General features: G+C 43.1%; 1 protein-coding gene across 2 annotated transcripts; it reads left to right on the top strand.

Moving 5' to 3' along the window:
* Positions 1-23,784: 23,784 nt before the first annotated feature.
* On the top strand, positions 23,785-26,926 carry SDR39U1 (short chain dehydrogenase/reductase family 39U member 1). Of its 2 annotated transcripts, XM_060619384.2 has the most exons (6): positions 23,785-23,897; positions 24,214-24,320; positions 24,415-24,497; positions 24,893-25,014; positions 25,797-25,940; positions 26,181-26,926. In XM_060619384.2, exons 1-6 carry the CDS (start codon positions 23,882-23,884, stop codon positions 26,591-26,593), a joined length of 885 nt encoding a protein of 294 aa, XP_060475367.1. In that variant the 5' UTR covers positions 23,785-23,881; the 3' UTR covers positions 26,594-26,926. The 2 variants fall into 2 exon arrangements, with proteins under 2 accessions (XP_060475367.1, XP_081652031.1); XM_081795905.1 differs by lacking the exons at positions 23,785-23,897; positions 24,214-24,320; positions 24,893-25,014.
* The last annotated feature ends 358 nt before the right edge of the window (positions 26,927-27,284 follow it).

Genomic DNA, 27,284 nt, shown 5'->3' with positions numbered 1-27,284 from the left:
AGAGAGACACCTTTCCATCACTGGGTAACAATGAAGGGCTAACACTGGCTCCTCTAGACAGGGATATAACCTAGATCCCACCACTCCATCCCAAAAAGGGGACACACTCTCATGCTGGGAAACATGAGGGACCACCAAAGGAAACTCAGCTAACAGCTTCAGGAGAACAGAGTGTTTGCTGTCTCTTCTGCCTTGTGTTTTGCCCCCTTTGTTCAGCATTTTATAAACAGCTTCTCTAGTCTCCCCCTGCCCCAGCTGCATCTGAGAGAGCTGCTGACCTCAGGTCCTCCTACCACCCTTGATCTGAACTTCAGGAGATATCTTCTCATCCTTGGCCAAGGGAACCTACAAAATGTCCAGAACGTTTGAGGGCTCTTGCATATAGGATATGAGTGGGGAGTAGTACTTGAAAACCTGATATGCAGCCGCGCCCCATCTGTTAGAGCTGAGACCTATGCGCCAAGTGACAAATGAAGTCCTCGTTCGTGTCTGTGTCACAGTAGGTCATTTGGGTTCTTGACCCCACACTATGGTCAATTCCCTGGACTCCGAGTGCATACTTGGCATGTATATTCGGGACTTAGAAGCTGACAGAACTCTCATAATGATTCTCTGATTTATGAAATAAGGTCCATTTTGGTAAGAAAGGCTAAGAGGAAGGGCACCTGGCTGGCCCAGTCAGAGGATAGAGCATGTGAGTTCGAGCCCCACATTGGGGGTAGAGACTACTAAAAAATAAAATCTTTTGGGGACACCTGGGTGGCTCAGTCGGTTAGCATCCACCTTTGGTTCAGGTCATGATCTCACGGTCTGTGAGTTCAAGCCCCGCATCAGGCTCTGTGCTGGCAGCTCAGAGCCTGGAACCTGCTAAGGATTCTGTGTCTCCCTCTCTCTCTGCCCTTCCCCCACTCACATTCTGTTTCTCTCTCTCAAAAATAAATCAACCTTAAAAATTTTTAATAAATAAATACATAAATAATTAATTAATTTTAAATAAAAAAAAAAAAAAAAAGAAAGGCTAAGAGGAAGCACGTGTAGCTGCATCCCCACATCTGGCCAAAATGATAAATCAGAAACAATACAACATCCCAGATGAAATGGCATAGTGTAGTGGCACTCTTAAAGATTTAAGGGGCGTCTGGGTGGCTCGGTCAGTTAAGCGTCCGACTTCGACTCAGGTCACGATCTCGCGGCCCATGAGTGTGAGCCCCGTGTCGGGCTCTGGGCTGATGGCTCGGAGCCTGGAGCCTGCTTCCGATTCTGTGTCTCCCTCTTTCTCTGCCCCTCCCCCTTTCATGCTCTGTCTCTCTCTGTCTCAAAAATAAATAAACGTTAAAAAAAAAATTTTTTTTAAGATTTAAAGGTGCAGGGGATAGTATCCTGGAAAGCCAGATATACCATGGCAAACAGCAATGGACCACCATAAACTTCACCACGTAGCAGCCCCAAATGCTGCTGCTATTTTGTATGTCATATGTTTGCAAGAACAGATCAACACAGCCTGTAGCATTTTATATGTGACTTTGGATCAGGCAAACGTGTTCTTTCAGTCTGCACCAAGCAGACAGGTCAGAGCAGTTTGCATTCACTGGAGAAGGAAAGCAGTCTGCATTCACCATCTTGTCTCAAGATTATGGCAACTCTCCAGTTCTCTTACAGGATGAGCCCAAAGAGGCCTTTATGTCTGGACATTGCCCAGAACATAAAACTGGCCCGCTATAGTGATGGCATGGGCCATTGAGAGGAATAGTGCATGGTAGGCCTCTTTGGATTTTGGAGACAGCATATAAACACTTGAGAATATTGTTCTGGCCCATTTAATAGATGTCTCAGAAATCTGATGACGGTTTCAAGAGAAAGTCTTCCAAGGCAAGAGAGCAATCTGTAGCAGGTTCAGGCAGAACTCAAAGAACCCCAGAAGAACCCATGGGTGTTACAGGTACTCCCGATAGATAAGAGTGGGGACCCTACAAAGTGACTGACAAGCCCTGATTTACAGAACAGACCTCTAAGGTTCTGTAGTAAAGCCATGCCATCAGTAGCACAGAGTTATTTATCATACAAAAAGTAGCTCCTGGGAAGCTACTGGACCCTAATAGACACTGAGTATCTGATCTTGGGACATCAAGTGTCTGTGATCAGACCTACTGAATTCAGGGCCCTGGTTCCCAGAAATAGACCAGGGGATTTGCTCCCGCTGGGGCTGAGGGTATAGTAAGGGTTCCACTAAATCTAAAGTTATGGCTGCCAGCTGTCATGCCAAGCCTGTCTTGATAATGAGTGAATCTCTAGGCAACAGTGAATTTACCTCACTACCATGAATAACTCACCCTTATTATCATGCAAAGATAGAGTTGTCATGTAATAAGGGCAGGGAGGAGTATGAGGTACTCTTTGGTGCTTTTATGCCCAGTGATAACTAAAACCTGTAACTGCAGCAACCCTTCCCTTAAAAAAAAAAAGCACAGGGGCGCCTGGGTGGCTCAGTCGGTTAAGCGTCCGACTTCGGCTCAGGTCATGATCTCGCAGTCCGTGAGTTCGAGCCCCGCGTCGGGCTCTGTGCTGACAGCTCAGAGACTGGAGCCTGTTTCAGATTCTGTATCTCCCTCTCTCTGACCCTCCCCCATTCATGCTCTGTCTCTCTCTGTCTCAAAAATAAATAAAGGTTAAAAAAAAAAAATTTAAAAAAAAAAAAAAAAGCACAGTAACCTCTGAGATAAAGGTCTGGGTTACCCTACTGGGTAAACAATTTAAACCAACAGAAGAGCTTGCCATGTGGTGGAGCAGGAGGGAGGCGGGGAATGGGTGCCAGAGGAGGAAGGCAACAACTAGTATTAATGGCCCCAGGACCAACTGCAACTGGCAGGGACTGTAGGTTAGCCTTATAAAGTGATTAACATCTAAATCAGCAGACTCTGACGTCCTCCACCCGCAGGTGGGCTCCATCCAATCAGGTGAAGGCCTTATGAACAAAGACTGAGGTTTCCTGACATAAAAGGAACTCTCCTCAGGACTGCAACATAGAGGGGCGCCTGGGTGGCTCAGTCATTGAGCATACAACTTTGGCTCTCGGGTCGTGATCTTGTGGTTCTTGAGTTCAAGCCCCACATCAGGCTGGCTGCTGTCAGGGGGAAGCCCACTTCAGATCTTCTGTCCCTCTCTCTCTGCTCCTCCCCTACTCACTCTCTTCCTCTCTCTCTCTCAAAAATAAATAAACATTTAAAAAAAAAAAAAAGACTGCAACATAGAAAGCCTGTCTTAGTCTCCAGATGGCTGCCCTGAGGGGTTCGGACTCAACACTGCAATGTCAACCCTTACCTGAATTCCCAACCTGCTGACATGCCCTACAGATTTCAAACCTGCCAGCTCCCACAGTGGCGTGAGCCAATTCCTTAAAATAAATATCTCTTATAGATAGGTAGATGCCAGGATAGATAGATAGATAGATAGATAGAGAAAGAAAGAAAGAGAAAAAGAAAGAAAGAAAGAAAGAAAGAAAGAAAGAAAGAAAGAAAGAACCACTACCTTGAAGAATCAATGACAAGATGAAATGACCTGAATGTGGGCCAGCAGTGGACCCGGCCATTTCAGAAGGAGGTGTCCCTACCCTGTAACTGCTCACTGAAGGGAGCTTCCACTCAAGGCTTCTTACCCAGCTCATCACAACTCTTTCCCTAAAAGCTTGCTCTGGTGTAGAAGCATGCTCAGCCAGTGCTCACAGGAGATCAGAAGTGGCCCCTAAAGTGGCCTCAACGCAAAAGGGATGGGAATTGGTGAGTGATTAACCCAGTGTCATCACTCTACTGGGGAGACAAGTCTGAGGCGTGTCTTACACCATCTCCCAAAAGTCCCTGGTGACATGAAGCTCCAGGTGTCCACAGCAGTGATCTGCTCATTAACACATTCTGTAACTCCAGGGACACATTTCCTGGCAAAGGAGGAAATTCAGGGCAGTGGGAAAGGACTGTCCTTTGTCCTTTTATTGCTGGGCCAGGTGAAGATCAACGGGGAAAATGAAATTTGACCCCTACCTCACAAACACACAAACATCAATTCCAAGGGGGCACCTGGGTGACTCAGTCGGTTAAGCACCTGACTCTTGGTTTGGACTCAGGTCATGGGATTAAGCCCCACATTGGACTCTGCACTGCCAGAGCAGAGCCTGCTTGGAGTTCTCTCCCTCTCTCTCTGCCTTTCTCTCTCTTTCTGTCTCTCAAAATAAGCTTTTAAATTTTTTTAATGTTTTTTATTTATTTTTGAGAGAGACAGAGACAGAGTACTATCAGGGGAGGAGCAGAGAGAGAGGGAGACACAGAATCCAAAGCAGGCTCCAGGATCTGAGCTGTCAGCACAGAGCCCCATGCAGGGCTCAAACTCACGAATCGTGAGATCATGACCTGAGCCGAGGTCAGATGTTTAACCGAATGAGCCACCCCAGGAGCCCCAAGTGTCTTACTCCTGATTTTGGCTCAGGTCATGATCTCACGGTTCATGAGTTCAAGCCCCACGTCGGGCTCTGTGCCAACATTACAGAGCCTGCTTGGGATTCTCTGTCTCCCTCTCTCTCTTGCTCTGCTGCCATGCTCTCTTTCTCTCTCTCTCTCTCAAAAATAAATAAATAAACTTAAAAAAAAAAAAACAGTCAGTTCCAGGTGATTCATACATGACAGGTAAAACAATAAAACTTGTAGACAAATTTGACAAGACAGTATCTCTTCACATTGGGGTTTAGAAAGATTTCTTCAAGGCACACAAAAATCACTAACTTAAAAGCAAGTTTCTCAACCTTGCACTACTGACATTTTGAACTGGATAAATTTTTGTTATGGGGGCTGTCCTGTGCATTATAAGATATTTAACATCATCCCTGGCTTCCCACTAGATGCCAGTACCTCTGCCAATACCACCCCAGTTATGCCAATCAAAAATGCCTCAAAGACATTGTTAAATGTCCCCTATGGGTACAGCTGCCAGATTTAGGTGAAAAAAACAGAACACCCAGTTAAGCTTGAATCTCAGATAAACAACAACAACAAAATTGTATGTGTCACGAATATTACCTGGGAAGTACTTACATTCAATTTTTTTATTGTTTATTTATTTTGTTGTTTATTTATTTTATTGTTTATCTGGTATTCAGGTTTAACTAGATGTCCTGTATCTGACAATCACATCCGTTAAGAACTATTGCCTCAAAGGAAATTGATATATTGGACTACAAGAAGGACCTCCATTGATCAAAAGACACCTTTAAGAGAGTGAAAAAGCAAGCCACCAAGTGGAGAAAGATCCTTGTACTACATACACCAACTAAGGCCTCACATGCAGAATTTATAAATAATGCCTATAATGCAATAAGAAAAAAATCAGACCATCCAAGAGAAACACAGACCAGAGACTTGAAAAGGAAATTCACAAAATAAGATATCCAAATGGCCAATAAACGAATGAAAGGCACCCAACCTCAATTGCAATCAGGAAAATGCAAATTAAAACCACAACACAATACCACTACAAACTCACCAGAATGACTAAAAATAAGGACTGATAATATCAATACCAGAAAGGAGGGCAACAGGAACATTCCTACAGTGCGGAGGGCATGTAAACTCACTCAACCACTTTGACAGCATCAGTTGACAAAATAAAAATAGTCACATCCTCTGACCTATCAATTTCACTTCTAGGGATACACCCAAAAGAAATACCTGCATCATAAAGCATGAACAATAATGCTCATAGCAACATGATACTTGGAAACAATCCAAAAGTCCATCAACAGCAGAATGAATAAATATAATTGTGGTATGGTAACATTACATGGGATACTACCCTGCAATGAAAAGTACCTGCTGTTACATACAAGAACATGGATGAATCTCACAAACATAATATTGAGAAGGAGAAAAAAAAAAAAAACCAGACCTTAAAAGAAGACCCATTGTTAGCCTATTTATATAAAGTTCAGAAACCAACAAAACCAATCTATGTGTTAAAAGTCGAGATAGCAGTTACCTTTGGTGAGGATGGAGGTACAAGAATTAGGAAAAGGGGGCCAAGATGGCGAGACAGCATGGAAGCTTTTTGTGTCTTGCGTCCATGAAATACAGCCAGACCGACACTAAACCATCCTACACACCTAGAAAACCGATTGGAAGATTAACACAACAATCTGCACAACCTGAACCACAGAATTCAGCAAGTATGCAACACGAAGAGCTGAACTTGGGGACCAAGAAGCCCCAAAAGGTAGGGAACCCCTTTTGCGGGCGAGAGAGGACAGAGACTGGGGAGGGGGGGGAGCATACGGGAAAAGCACCCGTCCCCAAAAGCAGCTGGAGAGAACGTGGAAAATTGGAAACAGCCACAGGAACTAAATTAAAAAGGGAGAAAGGAGAAAGGAGAGGGTTTAAATTCCATTAAGACTGTAAACAAGGGGAGCGCAAAGGCTGCAACTCCGCATCTCCATACCTGGTGGTGCTCTGGTGGGAAGGGCGAATCCCCAGGAACAGAGTGTGGTCCGGGAGGTTCTCGCGGGCCACACGGGGAAAAGCAGTTCCACTGAAGGAAGGACATTTGGTAGAGATGGTTGAAGCCACCTGGTCCCAGCAGACCCCAGAAAACGGCCACATTCGCTGGTGCTGGAACAAGGTCGTTAAGGGTGAAGCCTGATGCCAGATATGTGTTACGATTTTCCATGGTCCCTAAAATGCTGAGGCTACACTGTCTCGCAATCTTTTTTGGGGGTGGGCTGGCACCTGGCCGCAGTCTCGGGGCACCAGCAACAGCAGGGTCCAGTGGGCGTTCCTGGGTGCAGTCGACATTCAGCCACTGCTCATTCAGCCATTGCTCGGTGAGACCCTCCCACAGAGGGGCAGAGCAGGTCAAAACTGAAGTCCTTTGGAAGTAAGGGGCCGGGAAAACAGCTGCATCTGAGATAAAACTTGGGAGAGAGGTACTGCCTGGGGCCTGGTCACGGAGAGTGGAAGAGCAGGGAGTGGATGAGAGCTGAAGACGGAGGACCGGTGCGCCATTGCTGATCCGGGAGAACAGACAGGGTGGCTGGGTGGTGCCATTTTTCACCGCTCCCACGCATGCGCATGCACACCGATGAGCACCGCAACAATCCACCCCAGTAGGCTAGCAGCGCCATCTACAGGAGAGCAGAGCTGTTACACCGAGCCCTGCCCAACTGGGCTAACTTCACTCTTCAAGAACACAAACCTCACCCCTGGCTTAAGTTATGGACTATAAAGAGCTACATGGACTGACCTCTAGAGGAAAACGAAGCAATTTCAGTACTACTTCAATCTGTTAGCAGGTTCATCTATTCAATTTTTTTTGTCTCTCTTTTTCCTGTTTCTCTTTTACAATTCTTTTCTTTTTCTTGAATACAGAAAGAGAAAAACTCATTTTTATTTTCAATTTTTATTAAAAATATCTGTCTTTAATTTTTATTACTATATTTTTTACTTTTGTGTAAATTTTTTCAAATTCTACTTTACTCCCATCATTTTATTTTAGTCTACTTCAGTGTACTCACCTTTTCAAACTTTCAAACAATTTCCTTTTTTCTTTCTTTTTCTTTTTTTCTCTTTTTCATTTCTTTTCTTTTTCTTGAATGTAGAAAGAGAAAAACTTCATTTTTACTTTCAATTTTTTTAAAAATATTTTTATTTAATTTTTATTACTATATTTTTTATTTTATGTAAATTTTTCAAATTCTATCTTACTCCCATCATTTTATTTCAGTCTACTACAGTGTATTCACTTTTTCAAATTTTCAAACAATTTCTTTTTTTGTCTTTTCTTTTTTTTTCTTTTTTTATCTTTTTTCTCTTTTTCATTTCTTTTCTTTTTTCTTAAACATGGAAAGTGAAAAAAATTCATATTTGTTTTTAATTTTTATTAAAAATACTTTTCTATAATTTTTTCTAGTATATTCTCTACTTTTGTGTATTTTAGTCTACTTTAGTGTATTCATTTTTTCAAATTCTCAAATGATTTCCTTTTTTTCTCTCCCCCCTTTTTTGTTTTTTATTTTTGTTTTTTTGTTGTTGTTTGTTTGTCTCTCTAATCTGTCAAACCACTTTCTACACACAGACCAAAACACACCTAGAATCTAGCATCATCTATTCGATTTGTGTGGGTGTGTGTTTTTAATTTTTAATTTTAATACTTTTTAACTTTAATTTTTTTAATTTCAATTTTTTATCTCATTAATTCCTTTTCTCCCTTCAAGATGACAAAACGACGGAATTTGTCCCAAAAGAAAGGGCACGAAGAAACGACAGCCAGGGATCTAACCAACACAGACACAAGCAAGATGTCTGAAACAGAATTTAGAATCACAATGATAAGAATACTAGCTTGAGTCAAAAATAGATTAGAAACTCTTGCTGCAGAGATAAAAGAAGTAAAAAATAGCCAGAATGAAATTAAAAATGCTATAACTGAACTGCAATCACGGATGAATGCAGCAGCGGCAAGGATGGACAAGGCAGAACAGAGAATCAGTGATATAGAAGACAAACTTATAGAGAATAATGAAGCAGAAAAAAAGAGGGAGATGAAGGCAAAAGAGCACAATTTAAGAATTAGAGAAATCAGTGACTCATTAAAAAGGAACAACATCAGAATCATAGGGGTCCCAGAGGAGGAAGAGAGAGAAATAGGGATAGAAGGGTTATGAAAGCAAATCATAGCAGAAAACTTTCTTAACCTGGGGAAAGACACAGACATCAAAATCCAGGAAGCACAGAGGACTCCCATTAGATTCAACAAAAACCGACCATTAACAAAGCATATCATAGTCAAATTCACAAAATACTCAGGCAAGGAGAGAATCATGAAAGCAGCAAAGGAAAAAAAGTCCCTAACCTACAAGGGACGACAGATCAGGTTTGCAGCAGACCTATCCACAGAAACTTGGCAGGCCAGAAAGGAGTGGCAGGATATATTCAGTGTGCTGAATCAGGAAAATATGCAGCCAAGAATTCTTTCTCCACCAAGCCTGTCATTCAAAATAGAAGGAGAGATAAAAAGTTTCCCAGACAAACAAAAATTAAAGAAGTTTGTGACCACTAAACCAGCCCCACAAGATTTTAAGGGGGACTCTCTGAGGGGAGAAAAGATGAAAATTGTATATATATATAAATTATATATATATACCAAAAGCAAAAAAATATTAGAAAGGACCAGAGAACACCACCAGAAACTCCAACTCTACAGGCATCATAATGACAATAAATTCATATCTTTCAGTACTCACTCTAAACGTCAATGGACTCAATGCTCCAATCAAAAGATATAGGATAACAGAATGGATAAGAAAACAAGACCCATCTATATACTATTTACAAGAGACCCACTTTAGACCTAAAGACACCTACAGATTGAAAATAAGGGGATGGAGAACAATCTATCATGCTAATGCCCAACAAAAGAAAGCCAGAGTAGCCATACTTATATCAGACAATCTAGACTTTAAAATAAAGACTGTATCAAGAGATGCAGAAAGGCATTATATCATAATCAAGAGGTCTATAGACCAAGAAGACCTAACAATTGTAAACATTTATGTGCCAAATGTGAGAGCACCCAAATATATAAATCAATTAATCACAAACATAAAGAAACTCATCAATAGTAATACCATAATAGTAGGAGACTTCAACACCCCACTCACAGCAACGGACAGATCATCTAATCAAAAAATCAACAAGGAACAATGGCTTTGAATGACACCCTGGACCAAATAGACTTAACAGATATATTCAGAACATTTCATCCTAAAGCAGCAGAAGATACATTCTTCTCGAGTGCACATGGAATGTTCTCCAGAATAGACCATATACTGGGACACAAATCAGCCCTAAGTAAGTACAAAAAGATCAAGATCATACGTGCATATTTTCAGACCCCAACGGTATGAAACTCGAAATGAACCACAAGAAAAAATTTGGAAAGGTAACAAATACTTGGAGACTGAAGAACATCCTACTAAAGAATGAATGGGCTAACCAAGAAGTTAAAGAAGAAATTAAAAAGTATGTGGAAGCCAATGAAAATGATAACACCACAACCCAAAACCTCTGGGACACAGCAAAGGTGGTCATAAGAGGAAAGTATACAGCAATTCAAGCCTTCCTAAAGAAGGAAGAAGATCTCAGATACACAACCTAACCTTACACCTTAAGGAGCTGGAAAAAGAACAGAAAATAAAACCCCAAACCAGCAGAACACAGGAAATAATAAAGATTAGAGCAGAAATTAATGCTATTGAAACCAAAACAAAAACAAAAACAAAAAAAAAACAGTAGAACAGATCAATAAAACCAGAAGCTGGTTCTTTGAAAGAATTAACAAAATTGATAAACCACTAGCCAGTCTGATCAAAAAGAAAAAGGAAAGGACCCAAATAAGTAAAATCAAGAATGAAAGAGGGGAGATCACAACCAACACAGCAGAAATAAAAACAATAATAGAGAATATTATGAGCAATTATATGCCAATAAAATGGGCAACCTGGAAGAAATGGACAAATTCCTAGAAACATACACACTACCAAAACTGAAACAGGAAGAAATAGAAAATTTGAACAGACCCATAGCCAGTAAGGAAATTGAATTAGTAATCAAAAATCTCCCAAAAAACAAGAGTTCAGGGCCAGATGGCTTTCCCAGGGGAATTCTACCAAACATTTAAGGAAGAGTTAACACCTATTCTCTTGAAACTGTTCCAAAAAAATAGAAATGGAAGGAAAACTTCCAAACTCATTCTATGAAGCCATCATTACCTTGATTCCAAAACCAGAGACCCCACTAAAAAGGAGAACTATAGACCAATTTCCCTGATGAACATGGATGAAAAAATCCTCAACAAGATATTAGCCAACCGGATCCAACAATACATTAAAAAAATTATTCACCACGACCAAGCGGGATTTATACCTGGGATGCAGGGCTGGTTCAATATCCTCAAAACAATTAACGTGATTCATCACATCAATAAAAGAAAGGACAAGAACCATATGATCCTCTCAATAGATGCAGAGAAAGCATTTGACAAAATATAGCATCCTCTCTTGATAAAAACCCTCAAGAAAGTAGGGATAGAAGGAGCATACCTCGAGATGATAAAAGCCATATACGAGCGACCCAACGCTAATATCATCCTCAATGGGGAAAAACTGAGAGCTTTCCCCCTAAGGTCAGGAACAAGACAGGGATGTCCTCTGTCGCCACTGTTTTTCAACATAGTATTGGAAGTCTTAGCCTCTGCAATCAGACAACACAAAGAAATAAAAGGCATCCAAATCGGCCAGGAGGAGGTCAAACCTTCATTCTTTGCAGATGACATGATACTCTATATGGAAAACCCTAAAGATTCCACCAAAAAACTGCTAGAACTGATTCATGAATTCAGCAAAGTCGCAGGATATAAAATCAACACACAGAAATCGGTTGCATTCCTATACATCAACAATGAAGCAACAGAAAGAGAAATCAAGGAATCCAACAGTTGCACAAAAAAACCATAAAATACCTAGGAATAAATATAACCAAAGAGGTGAAAAATCTATACACTGAAAACTATAGAAAGCTTATGAAAGAAATTGAAGACGACACCAATAAATGGAAAAAGATTCCATGCTCCTGGGTAGGAAGAACAAATATTGTTAAAATGTCGATACTACCCAAAGCAATCTACATATTCAATGCAATCCCTATCAAAGTAACACCAGCATTCTTCACAGAGCTATAACAAATAATCCTAAAATTTGTATGGAACCAGAAAAGACCCCGAATAGCCAAAACAATCTTGAACAAGAAAGCCAAAGCTAGAGGAATTACAATCCCAGACTTCAAGCTATAGTACAAAGCTGTCATCATCAAGACAGTATGGTACTGGCACAAGAACAGACACTCAAATCAATGGAATAGAAGAGAGAACCCAGAAATGGACCCACAAACGTATAGCTGGCTAATCTTTGACAAAGCAGGAAAGAATATCCAATGGAATAAAGACAGTCTCTTCAGCAAGTGGTGCTGAGAAAACTGGACAGCGACATGCAGAAGAATCAACCTGGACCACTTTCTCACACCAGACACAAAAATGAACTCAAAGTGGATGAAAGACCTCAATGTAAGACAGGAAGCCATCAAAATCCTCGAGGAGAAGGCAGGCAAAAACTTCTTTGATCTTGGCTGCAGCAATTTCTTACTCAACACGTCTCCAGAGGCAAGGGAAACAAAAGCAAAAATGAACTACTGGGACCTCATCAAAATAAAAAGCTTCTGCACAGCAAAGGAAACAATCAGCAAAACTAAAAGGCTACTGACAGAATGGGAGAAGATATTTGCAAATGACACATCAGATAAAGGGTTAGTATCCAAAATCTACAAAGAACTTACCAAACTCAGCACCCAAAAAACAAATAATCCAGTGAAGAAATGAGCAAAAGACATGAATAGACACTTCTCCAAAGAAGACATCCAGATGACCAACCGACACATGAAAAAATGCTTAACATCACTCATCATCAGGGAAATACAAATCAAAACCACAATGAGATACCACCTTACCCTGTCAGAATGGCTAACATTAACAACTCAGGCAACAGCAGATGTTGGCGAGGATGTGGAGAAAGAGGATCTCTCTTGCATTGGTGGTGGGAATGCAAACTGGTGCAGCCACTCTGGAAAACAGTATGGAGGTTCATCAAAAAACTAAAAATAGGGTTTTTTTATGACTATGACTCAGTTTTTTATGACTCAGCAATTGCACTACTAGGCATTTATCCAAGGGATACAGGTGTGCTGTTTCAAAGGGACACATGCACCCCCATGTTTACAGCAGCACTCTCAACAATAGCCAAAGTATGCAAAGAGCCCAAATGTCCATCAATGGATGAATGGATAAAGAAGATGTGGTATATATATACAATGGAGTATTACTCGGCAATCAAAAAGAATGAAATCTTGCCATTTGCAACTATGTGGATGGAACTGGAGGGTGCTATGCTAAGTGAAATTAGTCAGAGAAAGACAAAAATCATATGATTTCACTCATATTAGGACTTTAAGAGACAAAACAGATGAACATAAGGGAAGGGAAACAAAAATAATATAAAAACAGGGAGGGTGACAAAACAAAAGAGACTCATAAATATGGAGAACAAACTGAGGGTTGCTGGAGGGGTTGTGGGAGAGGGGATGGGCTAAATGGGTAAGGGGCATTAAGGAATCTACTCCTGAAATCATTGCTTCACTATAAACTAACTAATTTGAATGTAAATTTAAAAAAATAAGGTTAAATTATAAAAAAAAAAAAAAGAGTAGGATGGGGCGCCTGGGTGGCTCAGTCGGTTGAGCGGCCGACTTCGGCTCGGGTTATGATCTTGCAGTCCGTGAGTTCGAGCCCCGCGTCGGGCTCTGTGCTGACTGCTCAGAGCCTGGAGCCTGTTTCGGATTCTGTGTCTCCCTCTCTCTGACCCTACCCCGTTCATGCTCTGTGTCTCTCTGTCTCAAAAATAAATAAACGTAAAAAAAAAAAAAAAAAAAAAAAAAGAGTAGGAAAAGGCACATGGTTGGGGAATGAGGGCCTTCTGGAGAGCTGGTAATGTTCTATTCCTGACTGGGGTAGTGGTTACAGAGATGCACTCACTCTGTGATAACTCAATGAGTTACAGTAGTGTTACCCACTGCAATTAAAAGTTTGAATTTTTTTTGTTGTTGTTAAGTTGGTTCTCTGTCCCTCTCAGTGTTTTGGTTACCTTATTACCAGTTAATATCTAACTCTTGCTGGGGCACCTGCGTGGCTCAGTTGGCTAAGCATCGGACTTTTGATTTTGGTTCAGGTTGATCTCATGGATCCTGAGATTGAGCTCCGTGCTGACAGTGCGGCCCCTGATTAGGATTCTCCCTCTCCCTGTCTCTCTGCTCTCTCTCAAAAATAAATAAATGAACTTAAATACATATTTAAATATATATATTTCTATTTAAACATATATTTAATATATTTCTATTTTATATATATTTATATATATACCCACTCTATATGTATCTATAGATAGATAGATAGATAGATAGATATAACTCTTGCTATTCAGTGAGCTCCCTTTCTCCTCACCCAGCCAATTTGACCATATGTTTTAAAGGCAGATTTTTACCCATAGAAGCCTCTTTTACGATGCTGGTTAACCACCAATGAGGATTTTTTTTTTTTTAATGCCTGGAAACATTAATCCAGACATCTTATTTCTTAACTTACAGGGTTGTTGCCTTTTAATATTTTACCTTGCAATTATTCATTAACTAATTTTCCTGTTTTATGTGTGATCTCTGTTCTCCCACAAAAATGTTGGACTTAATTGGGCATAAACACTATTACTAAAGAAAGTATGGCTCACACCTGGCCTGGTTTATACCACAGTCTAGTTCCACACCCAAGGTAAAGACATCACCTCCAATTCCACCCTAACAAACCATGTTCCAGCCTTTCCTCAAGCAGTACAGTCAACAGCTGCTCCAGGGGCACCTGGGTGGCTCAGTCGGTTAAACATCTGACTTCAACTCAGGTCACGATCTCAGGGTTTGTGGGTTCGAGCCCCTTTTTGGGCTCTGTGCTGACAGCTCAAAGCCTGGAGCCTGCTTTGGATTTTGTGTCTCCTTCTCTCTCTGCCCCTCCCCCACTCATGCTCTGTCTCTCTATCTCTGTCTCAAAAATAAGTAAAACATTTAAAAAAATGAAAATAAACTGACAGCTGCTCCAGCCTCTCTCTTTACTCGAACTGGTCAGGTGATCCACAGTGGACAGAGCTCTGCTGTTTTCCATTCACCCTTGACTGTTTCATCCAGTCCATCTTGAACAATAAAAACATGCTTTGCTTCTCACCCCCTCACCCACTCACTCAAGAGTTCCCCAAAAGGGTGCCAAATAGTTCTAGCAGGCCAGTGAATAAATAACCTGTGTTCATCTGGCCGTGATCTGCCTTCTACAGCAACCGCAAGAATGTGCCGTGTCATAAAATCGGCATTTTATTATGTGTGAATGTGATTTTGAGAATCCGTGAGAATGTGATCTCCTCCCAGAGACCGTATATAAGCTTTCGCTTTAAGATTGTTCATGTCTTCCTCACATACAGGGCCACTTCAACTCTCATCTGCCCATCCGTCTCCTTCTTTTTCTCTGGAAGTATGTCCCATTAATCATCTTCCCGTTCAGTCCCTGCTGATCAGATAAGCCTTCATAAGTTCTTCATACACCATTAAGGGTTTCAGATCTCCTGTTTAGTAAGCCATGACCCGGCCATGAGAGAGGAGGACCATTTTGTCACCTGACTTGGTGTGGCTTTTCCTGCCTGTATCTATTTGCTACGCTGTTGGCCAGGGGGAAAAGCAAACCCAGGAAAAGCCTCCTGATGGCCATTTTACAGTCCAGGACTGGAACACTGATGACAGTCTGCAGACGGTGGCCCTCCCTTTGAGAGGAGAGGAAACGGGATTTCTGGTTCTGGGCTAGTGAGGCCTCTGGTGGTGCAAGAGCTGTTGCTCATGATGAACATTGCCCTTCAGCCAGACAAAAGGCTAATTAATCTCTGTGTGTGTTTCTCTATGTGTGTACCTCTCCCTTCCTCTCTCTCTCTCTCTCTCTCTCTCTCTCTCTCTCTCACACACACACATACACACACACACACACACACACACACTCCAGCACTGGCAGAGCACACAGGAAGGCAAACCTTAACTCATTTCTCACTCACTGCTCTGGAAACTAGACTCAGAGAGATCTCAGGGGCACATGGTCTTCACAGCAGAACAAGAACAGAAGCAGATGGGGCTAATGTGGGAGGTGAAAAGGTATTAACTCCTGAGTAAGGCCCCACTGGGAACAGATGTTTGGATAGGGGTCTGACTAGAGGGAGTGGCATCTAGAACTCTTCATGGAGGAGAGAGAAGAGAAGATGGAGCCCTAGGAGAAAACCTGGCCTTTCCACAAATGGCTAGACTCTGCTTCTGTCAGAACACTGCTTCTATCACCACAAAACCTGGGGTCAGAGGAAACTATCTTCATTTTTTTTTCAGTTTATTTATTTATTTTGAGAGAGAGAGAGAGTGCAGGGAAGGGGCAAAGAGAGAGGGAGAAAGAATCCCAAGTAGGCTCCGTGCTGTCAGCATGGAACCAGATGCGAGGCTCGAACTCATGAACCGTGAGATCATGACCTGAGCCAAAATCAAGAGTCGGACGCTTAACCAACTAAGCCTCCCAGGCGCCCCCAGAGAAGACTATTTTTAAAGGGAGGGAGGAGGTTCTAGGTTCCTTAATCTGCTGTGTCTCCAGTATTAAGATTTTGGTTGGATGGTTGGTTGGATGGTTGTATCATATTTTAATAAGAAACCATGTGACATGATGATGTGAATCGCATTTAGCAAGCAACATTCCAGAGCCTGAGAGAAGTTGCAAAAATCTGCCCAAACAAAATGAAGCAGAGGGACATTCACACAATTAGAGGTGGCATGGGAGAAAGGAAGAAGTGCTTGTCACCAGCAAACCCCCAACCCACTCTGCCCCTGCCCAAGTTGAGGGGAGCAGCCAGGACACCCCCCCCAGTAAGTTTTGGCTTCCTGTCGCACCCTGTGGTGATGGCCTGACCACCCAGAGGGACTGTGCTCAGCTTCTTTTGCTATTTCAGAAAGCAGCTGTGGGGGAAACAGTCCCATTTCAATGAATGAAATCCTTGTGATTGCTACAGACTCCGAAGAGACCCTTGTCTTCCTGAAAGGCAAACCAGCTGCATTTGCACCAATACCCAGATGCAGACAAAAATTTCTCATGTCTTGTTGTCTGGCTCCGATTTGAATGTTTTCACAGCTGAAGTGTCAGATGTACTGTGAGCGCTGCAAACAGCTTAACTTTAGTTCAGTTGTAAAAGGAGAGGCTAAAAAAGAAGGAGAAGTCAACCCACTCACCCCCAGGACGCAGAAGAAGAAAGACTTTAAGGAGTTTGAGGAGAAATTGAGTACACTTAGACAGGACCTGTTTCCCATCAGCCTACTGGGAGAGAAGTGGTTGCTGGGAGCTAGCACTGTCCCTATGTATATTCCCTCCCACAAAGGATACACAGCTCTGGAAGGAACTCCTGCCTCACCTCCATGAGGATATTGATGAAACTCCACCCCCCTGAATCCATGGTCTTAGGGCATCTGATTTAGCAGAACCTCCTTTCCCTCTGCCCAGTCCCCTCCCCAACTCACTGTAAGAAAAGAGAGCCAGGAGAGAAAGAAGGGTTGGTCAATAACTAGAGTGTGGTTGAAGAGAGGAGGAGTCCCTTGATACCTCAGAAACCTGGCTGAGGACGATGAGTAGGGACTCCCCGCCACCCTGGTCCAGCAATAGACACATGTCCCAGGCCTGGCCAATCAGAACACTCCATACTTGGCCACAATTGTCGGTTTGGAGATGGACACATGAGCAAATTCAGTCCAATGAGAGATTTTTTTTTTCTAGGATTAGAAGCCAAGAATCCATCCTTGTGATCAAGGGGATAAATCTTCCTGAAAATAAAGCCAAATTACAATAGAGATGAGCCTGGAATAGCCTGGAAAGTAGGAGATTCACTTGCAAGAGCAAAGTTTTTAGAGAAGAAAATACTTAAGTGTTCCAACAAACTAGATCTTAGAAGATGGAGCAAAGAATTTGTTCTGTAAATCAAAGAATAGAAAAGAAACAGGATATGATATCAGAGCTATTGTCCATCACATAGCTTTTCCTGGGCTGGGAATAGGAGGTCAAGGAGGCTTGGAAAGGTCAAAACTAGATTATAAATGCTGCCTGGCTTCTCTGAAAAGGAACTCAACTAGAGTAGCAGGGAGAGACACCCAACCCAGAGAGGTAGAGGACATATCTGAAAACTGCAAGACTGTGCTGCAATCCCCAAGCATAGCTGGGAGCTTGCAAGGCTCTCCCAGAAGCCCCAATTGCAGCACAGAGCTTGTGATGCTTTTAAAATATGTCCACAAGGGACACCTGGGTGGCTCAGTCGGTTAAATATCCAACTCTGTTTCAGCTCAGATCATGATCTCATGGTTTCATGTGTTCAAGCCCCGCATCAGGCTCTGTGCTGATGGTGGAGAGCCTGCTTGGGATTCTCTCTTTCCCTCTCTCTCTGCCCCTCCCTCATTCACATTGTCTCTGAATCTCTCAAAAATAAATAAACTTTAAAAAATAATAAAATAAAACATAAAATATGTCCACAAATTCTTTGACACTCCTGCCTTCCAAAGTTGGAGCCAAATTCCCCTCTACTTGAACTTGGTAACTCACTTCTAAGAAACATTATGGTGGTCGCCTGAATGGCTCAGTCGGTTAAGCATTCGACTTCAGCTCAGGTCATGATCTCATGGTTTGTGAGATCGAACCCCACATCAGGCTCACTGCTGTTGGTGCGGAGCCTGCTTCGGATCCTCTGTCTCCCTCTCTCTCTCTCTCTCAAAATAAATAAATAAGTAAATTTTTTTAAAAAAAGAAACAAATTATGATAAAAAGCAACTTCCAAGTCTAAGTGGGTCGTTAAGGGCATTGAGGCTTCCTCTTCATTCTTTCTCTCTTAGATCACTAGATCCAGGCAAACATGCTGCTGTGTCATAAGGGTACTCAAGAAGCCCTATGGAGACATCCACGTGGCAAGAAATTGGAGTTTTCTACTAACAACCGGCAAGACACAAGTCCTCTTGCCAGCAGCCAAGGGAGTGAGCCACCTTGGGAAAGGGCCCTCCGGGTCTTCAGATGATTGCAGCCTTGTTATCTTGGCCATAACTTAATGACTGACCCTAAGCCACAACCACCTAGCTAAGCTGCTCCCATATCCCTAACCCACAGAAACTGTATGAGATAATAAATATTATTATTGTTGTTTCAAGCCACTAAGTATCTTTTTTTAAGATTTTCTTTTAAGTAATCTCTACACCCAATATGGGACTCAAACTTACAACCCCAAGATCAATCAAGAGTCATATACTTTACCGACTGAGCCAGACAGGCACCCCTCAAACCACTAAGTTTTGAGATAATTTGTTAACAGCAGTATATAACTAACAGTGCTAGACTGCAGCGCGGTGCCTAGGCAGTAAAGACTGTAGCAGAAAATCAGGAGGCGGCCTATGGGGAGACTTACCAAGCCCCACACGTTCTATGCTATTGGTCAGAAGACAAGCCTACTGTTCCTCAATCTCCTAGCAGACATTCTTAGAACACTGGGATCTCAGCCAGGACCACGGGTATTACAGGCAGAAGATATAATACCCAGAAGCATGGGAGTTTGTATCAAACAACTATGCCCAGAGGCCCAGCTTAACCAGCCGTGTCTCAGCCCACAGCAGGCAACATGAAAAGGCCAAATGAGAAGAGATTTGGCCTTCTCAAATCTCTGAGGACTGGATGGCAGCGCCTGGACCATGGGCCTCCTACACCCTGGTGTCCAGCGGGAAAAGGGAAGGGAGAAGAGGGACGAGGCACTCTGAAAGACTGCGAATTTACTCCTAGAAAACTGAGTGAGATGAGAACTTTAAACTAGAAATGAGGAAGTTACTTTGGTTGGGTGAGTTTGAGTTTATTCCACTGCCAAAGAAAAACGTTCATGAGCAAGTGGGGTTCGGTTATAAAAACTAAAGTTCTGTTTCTGCACATCTGAGACAGGACTATAAATTTTAAATCCACCACAAATTTTTATTTCTTATACTTCAGACAACTAAAAGTTACAAAGAAAAACAAAACGAAGGTTCATGTACCCACCATCTAGCCTAAGAAGTAAGAAGTCAGGGTCCCTTGAGTCCCCCTCCCTGACTGCTTTCCCACTCACTCCCACAGGTAAATGCTATCCTGAGGATTTTTCATGCCTTTCTTGTTACTTTAAATCTACCTCCCCAATTAAGAGTGCATTATTTGGCCAATTTCTACTCTTTAAACAAATAGTATCATACCATAAATACTTTCCTCCAACTTCCTTTCTGCTCAACATTACAGTTGTAAGATTCATCCACGTTGAAATCTAGAATTCCAGTGCATGTAATTAATTCAATTTCTCAGTCTAAATGTATTATAGATACCGATTATTCCTATTATCTTACTTTGAATCTTCTAATTTTGTCTAAACTTTCTTTTTTTATTGTTTCTCAATGACTTTTTTATTGATTAGATTGTTTTGTTGTCTCTACTGATTTATAAGTGCACATTTTGTTTCTAATATATAATAGTTGCCCTTCATTTGTTAAATGGATATTTAACAAAGTTTAGTATTATTCAGGACTGTTACCCTTCCCCAACAACTCAGCTCCAGCTCCATTATTGGTGACTAACATTTTAGTTCTGCTTCAGTTTTTACCCACAAATTATATATCATTGTGTTGCTCTATATGGCCAATATTTGTTTATATTTCCCCATTTGTTTACCAGCTTTTTGCTCATTATTCTCCTGCATCTCACGCCTTCCTTTTGAGACCCTTTTCTTTTTTCCTGACAAAGTTTGTAAGTCTGATGATAACAAATGCTCTCTTCTTTGGCTTGTCTAAACATACCATCGGTTTACCTTCATTCTTGAATGCCAGCTTGTAAACAGTTCTAGGTTGGCCATTATTTTCTCTTCGCCTTTGAAGGTTTTAATGTATTACTCCACTGGCTTGTATTGTAGCTAAATTGTCTGTTGTCCGTCTAATTGTTATTTTTTTATAGATAATCTGTCTTTCTGCCCTCTTCTAATATCTCTTCTTGGTTTTTATACTTTTACTATGATGGGACTAGGTATGGATTTCTTTTTATTTATTCTACTTGAGATTCATTTTGCTTATTGAATCTGAGTATTCATACCTTTCATTAATTTGGAAAAATAATCAGTTATTATCTCTTTAAACATTTTCTCTGTCCCTTCCTCTGTTTCCTCTCTATCAAGACTCCAAATAGAAAGAATTTGAATCTCTCACTTTATCTTCCTTGTCTCTTACCCTCTGTTTTATATTTTCTACCTCTTTGTCTCTCTGTGCTGTATGCTGGGTAATGTCTTCATATCTAGTTAATCATCTCTTAACCAATGCTAAATCTATTCCCTGATGTTAAACTCATTCAAAGAGTTTTTGAATTTCAGTTATTATGTTTTTAAATTTTAGAAATTCTAATTGGTTTATCAATTCTGCTGGAATTTTTAAAATAGTATCTTCTCTTTCTCATGTTTTTAATGTCTCCTCTTGAAACATTTTGGATTTGGTAGTTTCATATTCTATATCTCATAATTCTAATATCTGAAATCCTTTTTGGTCTAATTCAGCTATGTATTATTTCAGCTGACCCCTCCCCAGAGTAGCTTGGATTTTTTCGTGTGTTTTGGATTGTGTGATTGGCAGGATTTTATCAATTGGGATCCTGTGAAACCAAGGGAAAATTTATTTCTATTCATATCTGGAACACTTAAATTTTTGGCTCAGGGCTTTCTAGTCCAAGCAGACAACAATTAATTCAAACTCCGAATCTGCAGGAGGGCCAGACAATAGATACAACTTCTCAGGGAAGGAAATTTTTTTACAACCAATCCTAGGGGAGAGCCAAGCCTGCAGAAACAAGTTTCCTGGTCATGTTCTTTGATACTAAGTGGGCGTTTGTTTTTTAAGTTTTATTTATTTAAGTAATCTCTGCTCCCCCCACCCTCCCAGCCCTACCCCCCCACGCTGCCCTGAAACTCACAACCTGAAGATCAAGAGTCATACACTCATCTGACTGAGCCAACCAGGCACTAGTAGGCTTTTTTAAACTCATTTTTTCCCCTAAGAACATAGCCCACCAAGAGCTTTATGCAGGGGTCTGAGGTATTCTCTGCTGTCACCCACACCCCTAGGTTACTCTGACAAACAACCACAAGGTACCCTCAGTTCCAAGACTTGTTTTTTGGTCTCTGAGGATTTCCTTTATTTTCTAGTTGCCTTAATGTATTTAAATGGAGATGTGTTACATTTTACCCAGCACATCCAGGAAACTTACAATGGGAGGTTTTGGGGGGGGGGGGGTTGTTTTTTGTCTTTGCTTTTGTTTTCAGGAGTTGTATGTCACCATAGTGTTCTCCGCCCAGCTTTTTAAATCATTCAGTTTGCAATGTGTGGAACAGTTTGGAGAGGAGAAAGACGCAGAAGCAGGGAGACCTACTAGGAGCCTGCTGCAGAAATTTACACAAAAGAGCATAATAAGTTAAAAGAGAGTGGTGGTGGCAGACAAACAGAAACAGATGGATGTGGGAGATACTTAGTAAATAAAATCAACAAGTTTTCAGACATCCAAGAAGAAGTGTCTAGTGACAAGTTTTTATAGAGTCAAAAGGTCAGAGGAGAAATTCAAGTTGCATAGGATGTTGGGAAGCCTCTGAAAAACTGGTAACTGTATTTGTTACTGAACTCACACTTGTCAGTGCACCGGATGTTCAGTAAGCCAATGTCTGAGACACCAGTTTTGAAGCAAAGAAGTTTTATTAGAAGAGCAGCCCAACGAGAAGAGGATCATTCATAAAGCTGCCTTGCTCTGTTGAGTGAAGGGACAGCTTATAAATGTTTGGGGAAGGAGGTGAATACATGAGAGGTGGGTGAGGGGGTTCCTGAAATCCTGAAAGGAGGATATTTGGAGGTGTGTATGTTTCCGGAAAATGAGGGGACGAGCAGGACTTGGTATATTAGGCACGTCAGATAATTTTGAAGACAAATGTTACCGTCTGGTCCTCATTAGTTTTTTACAATCAGTGGGTAAACAGGGAGTAGGGGCAAAAAGGGCAAAATTAATGATAAGCAGTACTAAAACATAAGTAGGGAACAAAACAGAAGGTGGGCCTAAGTTACTAATGCAACTAACACAGCTATAGTGCTGCTTACGCTTTCAAAGCAGGTTCAGGAACTAGGTGTCCAGCCTCAAATTCACCCACATACACTTGGGAGAAAGTGCAGACCGAAGAGAGGAAGGTCCTAGGTCCCAGCTTTGAGGAAATACCAACATTTTAAGACCTTCGAAGCAGAGCAAGCAACAGAAACTGAAAAGTTTGGAGGAACACCCAGAAGAGAGCTGTGGCTTTCACGAAGGCCGAGAGATGACGATTTCCAAAGGGAGGGAGAAGTCGGCAAGTGTCCAGTGAAACTGAGGTCAAGAAAATAACTGGAAACTAGGCATTTGTTTTGGTGACACATTGGAAATTGGTGCTCTTGACGACAGAGTCCATAAACAATAAAGGCAAAAGACGGGAGTGAATTGGGGAGTAAAAATGGACACCACTCCTTGGAGAAGTTTGGCTATGCAGGTGAAGACAGAGGGCATTAGCATCCGAAGAAATAGGCTGGAGAAGGATTAAGAGGAGAGTAACCTAAAAAATTTCAAACGAAGATAGGAAGGAAGCAGAACAGGGAGAAGAAAGGATGAAGAGGCCAGGCCGAAAAAAATCCATAGTACGGATAGAAAAATTCTCTTGCGTTACTACCAATCCGCCAGGCTGAAAGGACATTCAAATCTCTACGGGCTTTCGGTCATGAGTGGGTGGGTGGGTAACTGTGTGCTCCCCACTCTAAAACCTTCCGTCGTCTGCCTTCGTACCTTCTTTCCCCGCCCACTGGGTCTAAGTCTACCACCTCCCACCCCAGCCGGTCCCAGCCACTCCTCGCGCTGAAATATACAGCCTTCTCTATGAACTCTTCCGGGTCGCCAAGCAGGACCACGCCCAGTCTCAATCCTGCCCGCCCCCCTATTGGAGCGCGCTTCTCGAGAGACGCATGCGCACAAACGTCGCTCCCAGGATTGGGCGGTCGTTTCCAAGATTGGGAGCGCCCCACTAAATCTTGCGCGGGCGCGTTAGGTCCTGGTCGCTATGCGGGTGCTTGTGGGTGAGGGAGGGCAGAAAGGGAGAATCGGGGGCGGGCTTATGGAAAGGTTGAAATAAAAGACTGGGAGGTGGGAGGCCGTTTTTGAGGGAGGGCAATGAATCGTGCACTGGTAGTCGTGCACCAGCCTTGGCTTCCTATCCCAGGAAGTCGAATCTCCCCCAGTCCCTGTGACCTGTGTCACTTTTGCATCGCGGGAGGGGGGAGAAGAAGTCTGGAGTCAGATGGGATGGCACCAGAGGAGGGGGCCACATGCGGGGACGGAAGGTGACCCCCCCGAGAGGATAATTTCTGTAATTAGCTCGTAATTTCTGGTCAGGTGGCGGGACGGGCTTCATTGGGACAGCCCTAACCCAGCTGTTGAAAGCCAGGGGCCACGAAGTGACGTTGGTCTCCCGAAAGCCCGGGCCCGGTCGGATCACCTGGGTATGTCCATCCTCTGGAAGCTATGGGAGAAGGTCTGGTTTGGCGGCGCAGGGCAAGCCACCACCCGTACCCGCCTCATTGTTTTCTTCAACAGGATGAGCTTGCTACGTCGGGGCTGCCGCGCTGTGATGCGGCTGTCAACCTGGCAGGAGAGAACATCCTCAACCCTCTCCGAAGGTCAGCTAGGGCCCTGAAGCTGATGTCCTTCAGAGCAGAGGGAGGACGGGTGTGACCCTGATGAGGAGAACCTGTGAGCTGTGGCGAATAGAAATGTCAGATTGAGAACTAAACTCATATCCCAAACTACTCATCCCGCCCCACTCCTTCCTCCACCCCCACCTGCCCTTCTGCCTGCCTCAGCCATTGACTTTAGTCTTCACTCATAACTCAAGATACCCAAGATATATGCCTTTTTTTTTCCTACAGGAGAGATGGGCCATTCCTCTAAACCACAGTGCAGGGGTTTGCTAGAAGTGGGTATGGATGAGCCCCAGGGAAAGAGGAAGGGATATGCGTGTATGTATTTAGTGACTTATTTCCCTTATTTTTTTTTTTTTTTTTCCCTCCTGCAGATGGAATGAAACCTTCCAGAAGGAGGTTCTCAGCAGCCGCTTGGAGACCACCCAGATATTGGCTAAAGCCATCACCAAAGCCCCACAACCCCCCAAGGCCTGGGTCTTAGTCACTGGTGTAGGTATGTCCCAAATCACCAGCCCCTTATATTAGCCAGAAGAAGAGCGGTTGCACAGCAAGGGGTTAGCTCAGGCCCTTCTAGCTATATACACCCGAGTACTGATCTTTTCCCAGCACAACAACTTCCTAGGCCCTCAGTCCATGCATATTTCTCCTGACCTTTGCGTACTTTCTCTGAGAAACCGGGATTCTCAGAGGAAGAGGGGATAGTGGCACTGCTCTCAGTGCCAGAAAAAGCCTCATCTACTCCCAAGTCCCTTGCTTCTCACTCCACAGTTCTTTGGGAACAGAATTTGATTCTTGTATTTCACCATTGGGACCAAAGAACTGCAAACGGTTATAGAACATATATCTGCCACTAGTCTAAGTGTTTTACACATATTACAGCATTTAACCTTCACAAGCACCCTATGAGAGATAGGTATTATTGTTATTCCTGTTGTAAAGATGCAAACATTCTGCAGAGAGAGGTTATATAATTTGCCTGAACTCCTAGGGTTAATAAATGGTGGGGCTAAGAATAAATCTCAGGCAGCCTGGCACCGAGTCTTTGCTCTTAAGCACTACACTCTAGCAGTCACTCAGCTTAGCTACAACTAAAGATAAGTTACTCTAGGGCAGGAACAGGTCAACTCGTGGAGTAGTTCAAAGGAAAACTAGGGCTCTGTCTTCCCATGGGAAGATCCCAAAGACCTAGGAGGGCAAGACCAAGGGAAACATCAGGTGCAAAGGGCCAGGCAGGACCAAGGACGTTGGGGCAAACCAGTGCTATTCCACCGGCAGCTTACTACCAGCCCAGCCCGACTGCAGAGTACGATGAGGACAGCCCAGGAGGGGATTTTGACTTTTTCTCCAACCTGGTAACCAAATGGGAAACTGCAGCCAGGCTTCCTGGAGAGTCTACACGCCAGGTGGTGGTGCGTTCTGGTGAGAACCAGGGGCCTGGGTATCAGACAGGTTTGGAATGTCTTCCTGGGCTCGGGGAGTGGCAGATTTGTGGCCAAGCTGTGGATGGGAGGACAGGAAGTCCCAGAGAGAGCCACACCTCTGAGCTACTATAGAGCTAAGCTGGCCTGGGAAAAGGGAGGAAGAGGAAACCAGGAGGAACTATGGAACTGCTGGAGGCTGAGGAGCCTCCTCCCCGACCATATCTCTTGCCTGCCCTAGGGGTCGTGCTGGGTCGTGGGGGCGGTGCCATCGGTCAGATGCTGCTGCCCTTCCGCCTGGGCCTGGGGGGCCCCATTGGCTCGGGCCACCAGTTCTTCCCCTGGATTCACATCAGAGACCTGGCAGGAATCCTGATCCATGCCCTTGAAGCAAGCCACGTGCAGGGGGTCCTGAATGGAGTGGCTCCAGCCCCCACTACTACAAATGCTGAGTTTGCCAAGGCTTTGGGCGCTGCCCTAGGCCGCCCAGCCTTCATCCCTCTCCCCAGCATGGTGGTGCAAGCTGTCTTTGGGCAAGAGCGTGCCATCATGCTGCTGGAGGGCCAGAAGGTGGTCCCACGGCGGACACTGGCCACAGGCTACCAGTATTCCTTCCCAGAGCTAGGGGCCGCCTTGAAGGAAGTCGTAGCCTAAGCAGGGAGGCCTCTGGCAGGGCTGGAGTCCTGTCCCTCAACAGAGGCTTCCTGGTTGGAGACTCAGGTACTCCTCTGGGACCTGAAATCATCTAGTCCTTAGAGATTCCTCTCCCTGCCCTCCTCATGGTTCCTTTGCTCCACCTGATTTAACTGAGAGACTGTCCACTGTCTCAAGGTTGCAGTCTCATCAAGTTGGATCCTTAAACTCTTCCAACTCCTTGGAAAAGAATTCCCAGATTGGTTTCCCTGTGTGTCCCATTACTGTCCCAGTTACCCTTTATGTTGTGTAGAGAATTCTCTGTGATTGAGGCAATAAAGATAAATTATCTCACAGACTTCGTTCACCTCTTTGGCCTAGATTCTTCTGGAATTTATTTCTAAGGAAATGCCAGATGATTCTTTTCCCTATGTTGGGGTTTTGAAAGTTATACTGGGCATCTCTCTTCTTGGTCCCTCCCTTGCCAAGAGCCAGTAACAAATTTGGGGCATGAGGTTATTATAAAGGTAGAGACCAGAAAACGAGCGCAGTGATCATCCATTTCCAGTGGGTTCTGTGGTCACCCTGTGTACTTGTTCACACAGTGCCATTAGGGTGCCAGCAGAGGAAGAGACAAGGCTTCAGTCTAGAACAGCCTTCAGTCTGTCACTGAAGAGCAGTGAATTAATAAAGCAATCCCGCTGGCCCTAGT

The sequence above is a fragment of the Panthera onca genome, chromosome B3 (genome assembly GCF_046562875.1).
Source record: "Panthera onca isolate mPanOnc1 chromosome B3, mPanOnc1 haplotype 2, whole genome shotgun sequence".
NCBI classification, from domain to species: Eukaryota; Metazoa; Chordata; class Mammalia; order Carnivora; family Felidae; genus Panthera; species Panthera onca.
The sequence above is the reverse complement of the archived record's forward strand: the minus strand, read 5'-3'. Positions and strand labels throughout refer to the sequence as shown.

What these genes read in the sequence shown, in the direction of transcription:
- SDR39U1 (XM_060619384.2), top strand. An exon ending in GGCCCGGTCGGATCACCTGG is followed by an intron (nt 24,321 to 24,414) that starts GTATGTCCATCC and finishes TTTCTTCAACAG; the next exon opens with GATGAGCTTGCTACGTCGGG. An exon ending in ATCCTCAACCCTCTCCGAAG is followed by an intron (nt 24,498 to 24,892) that starts GTCAGCTAGGGC and finishes TCCCTCCTGCAG; the next exon opens with ATGGAATGAAACCTTCCAGA.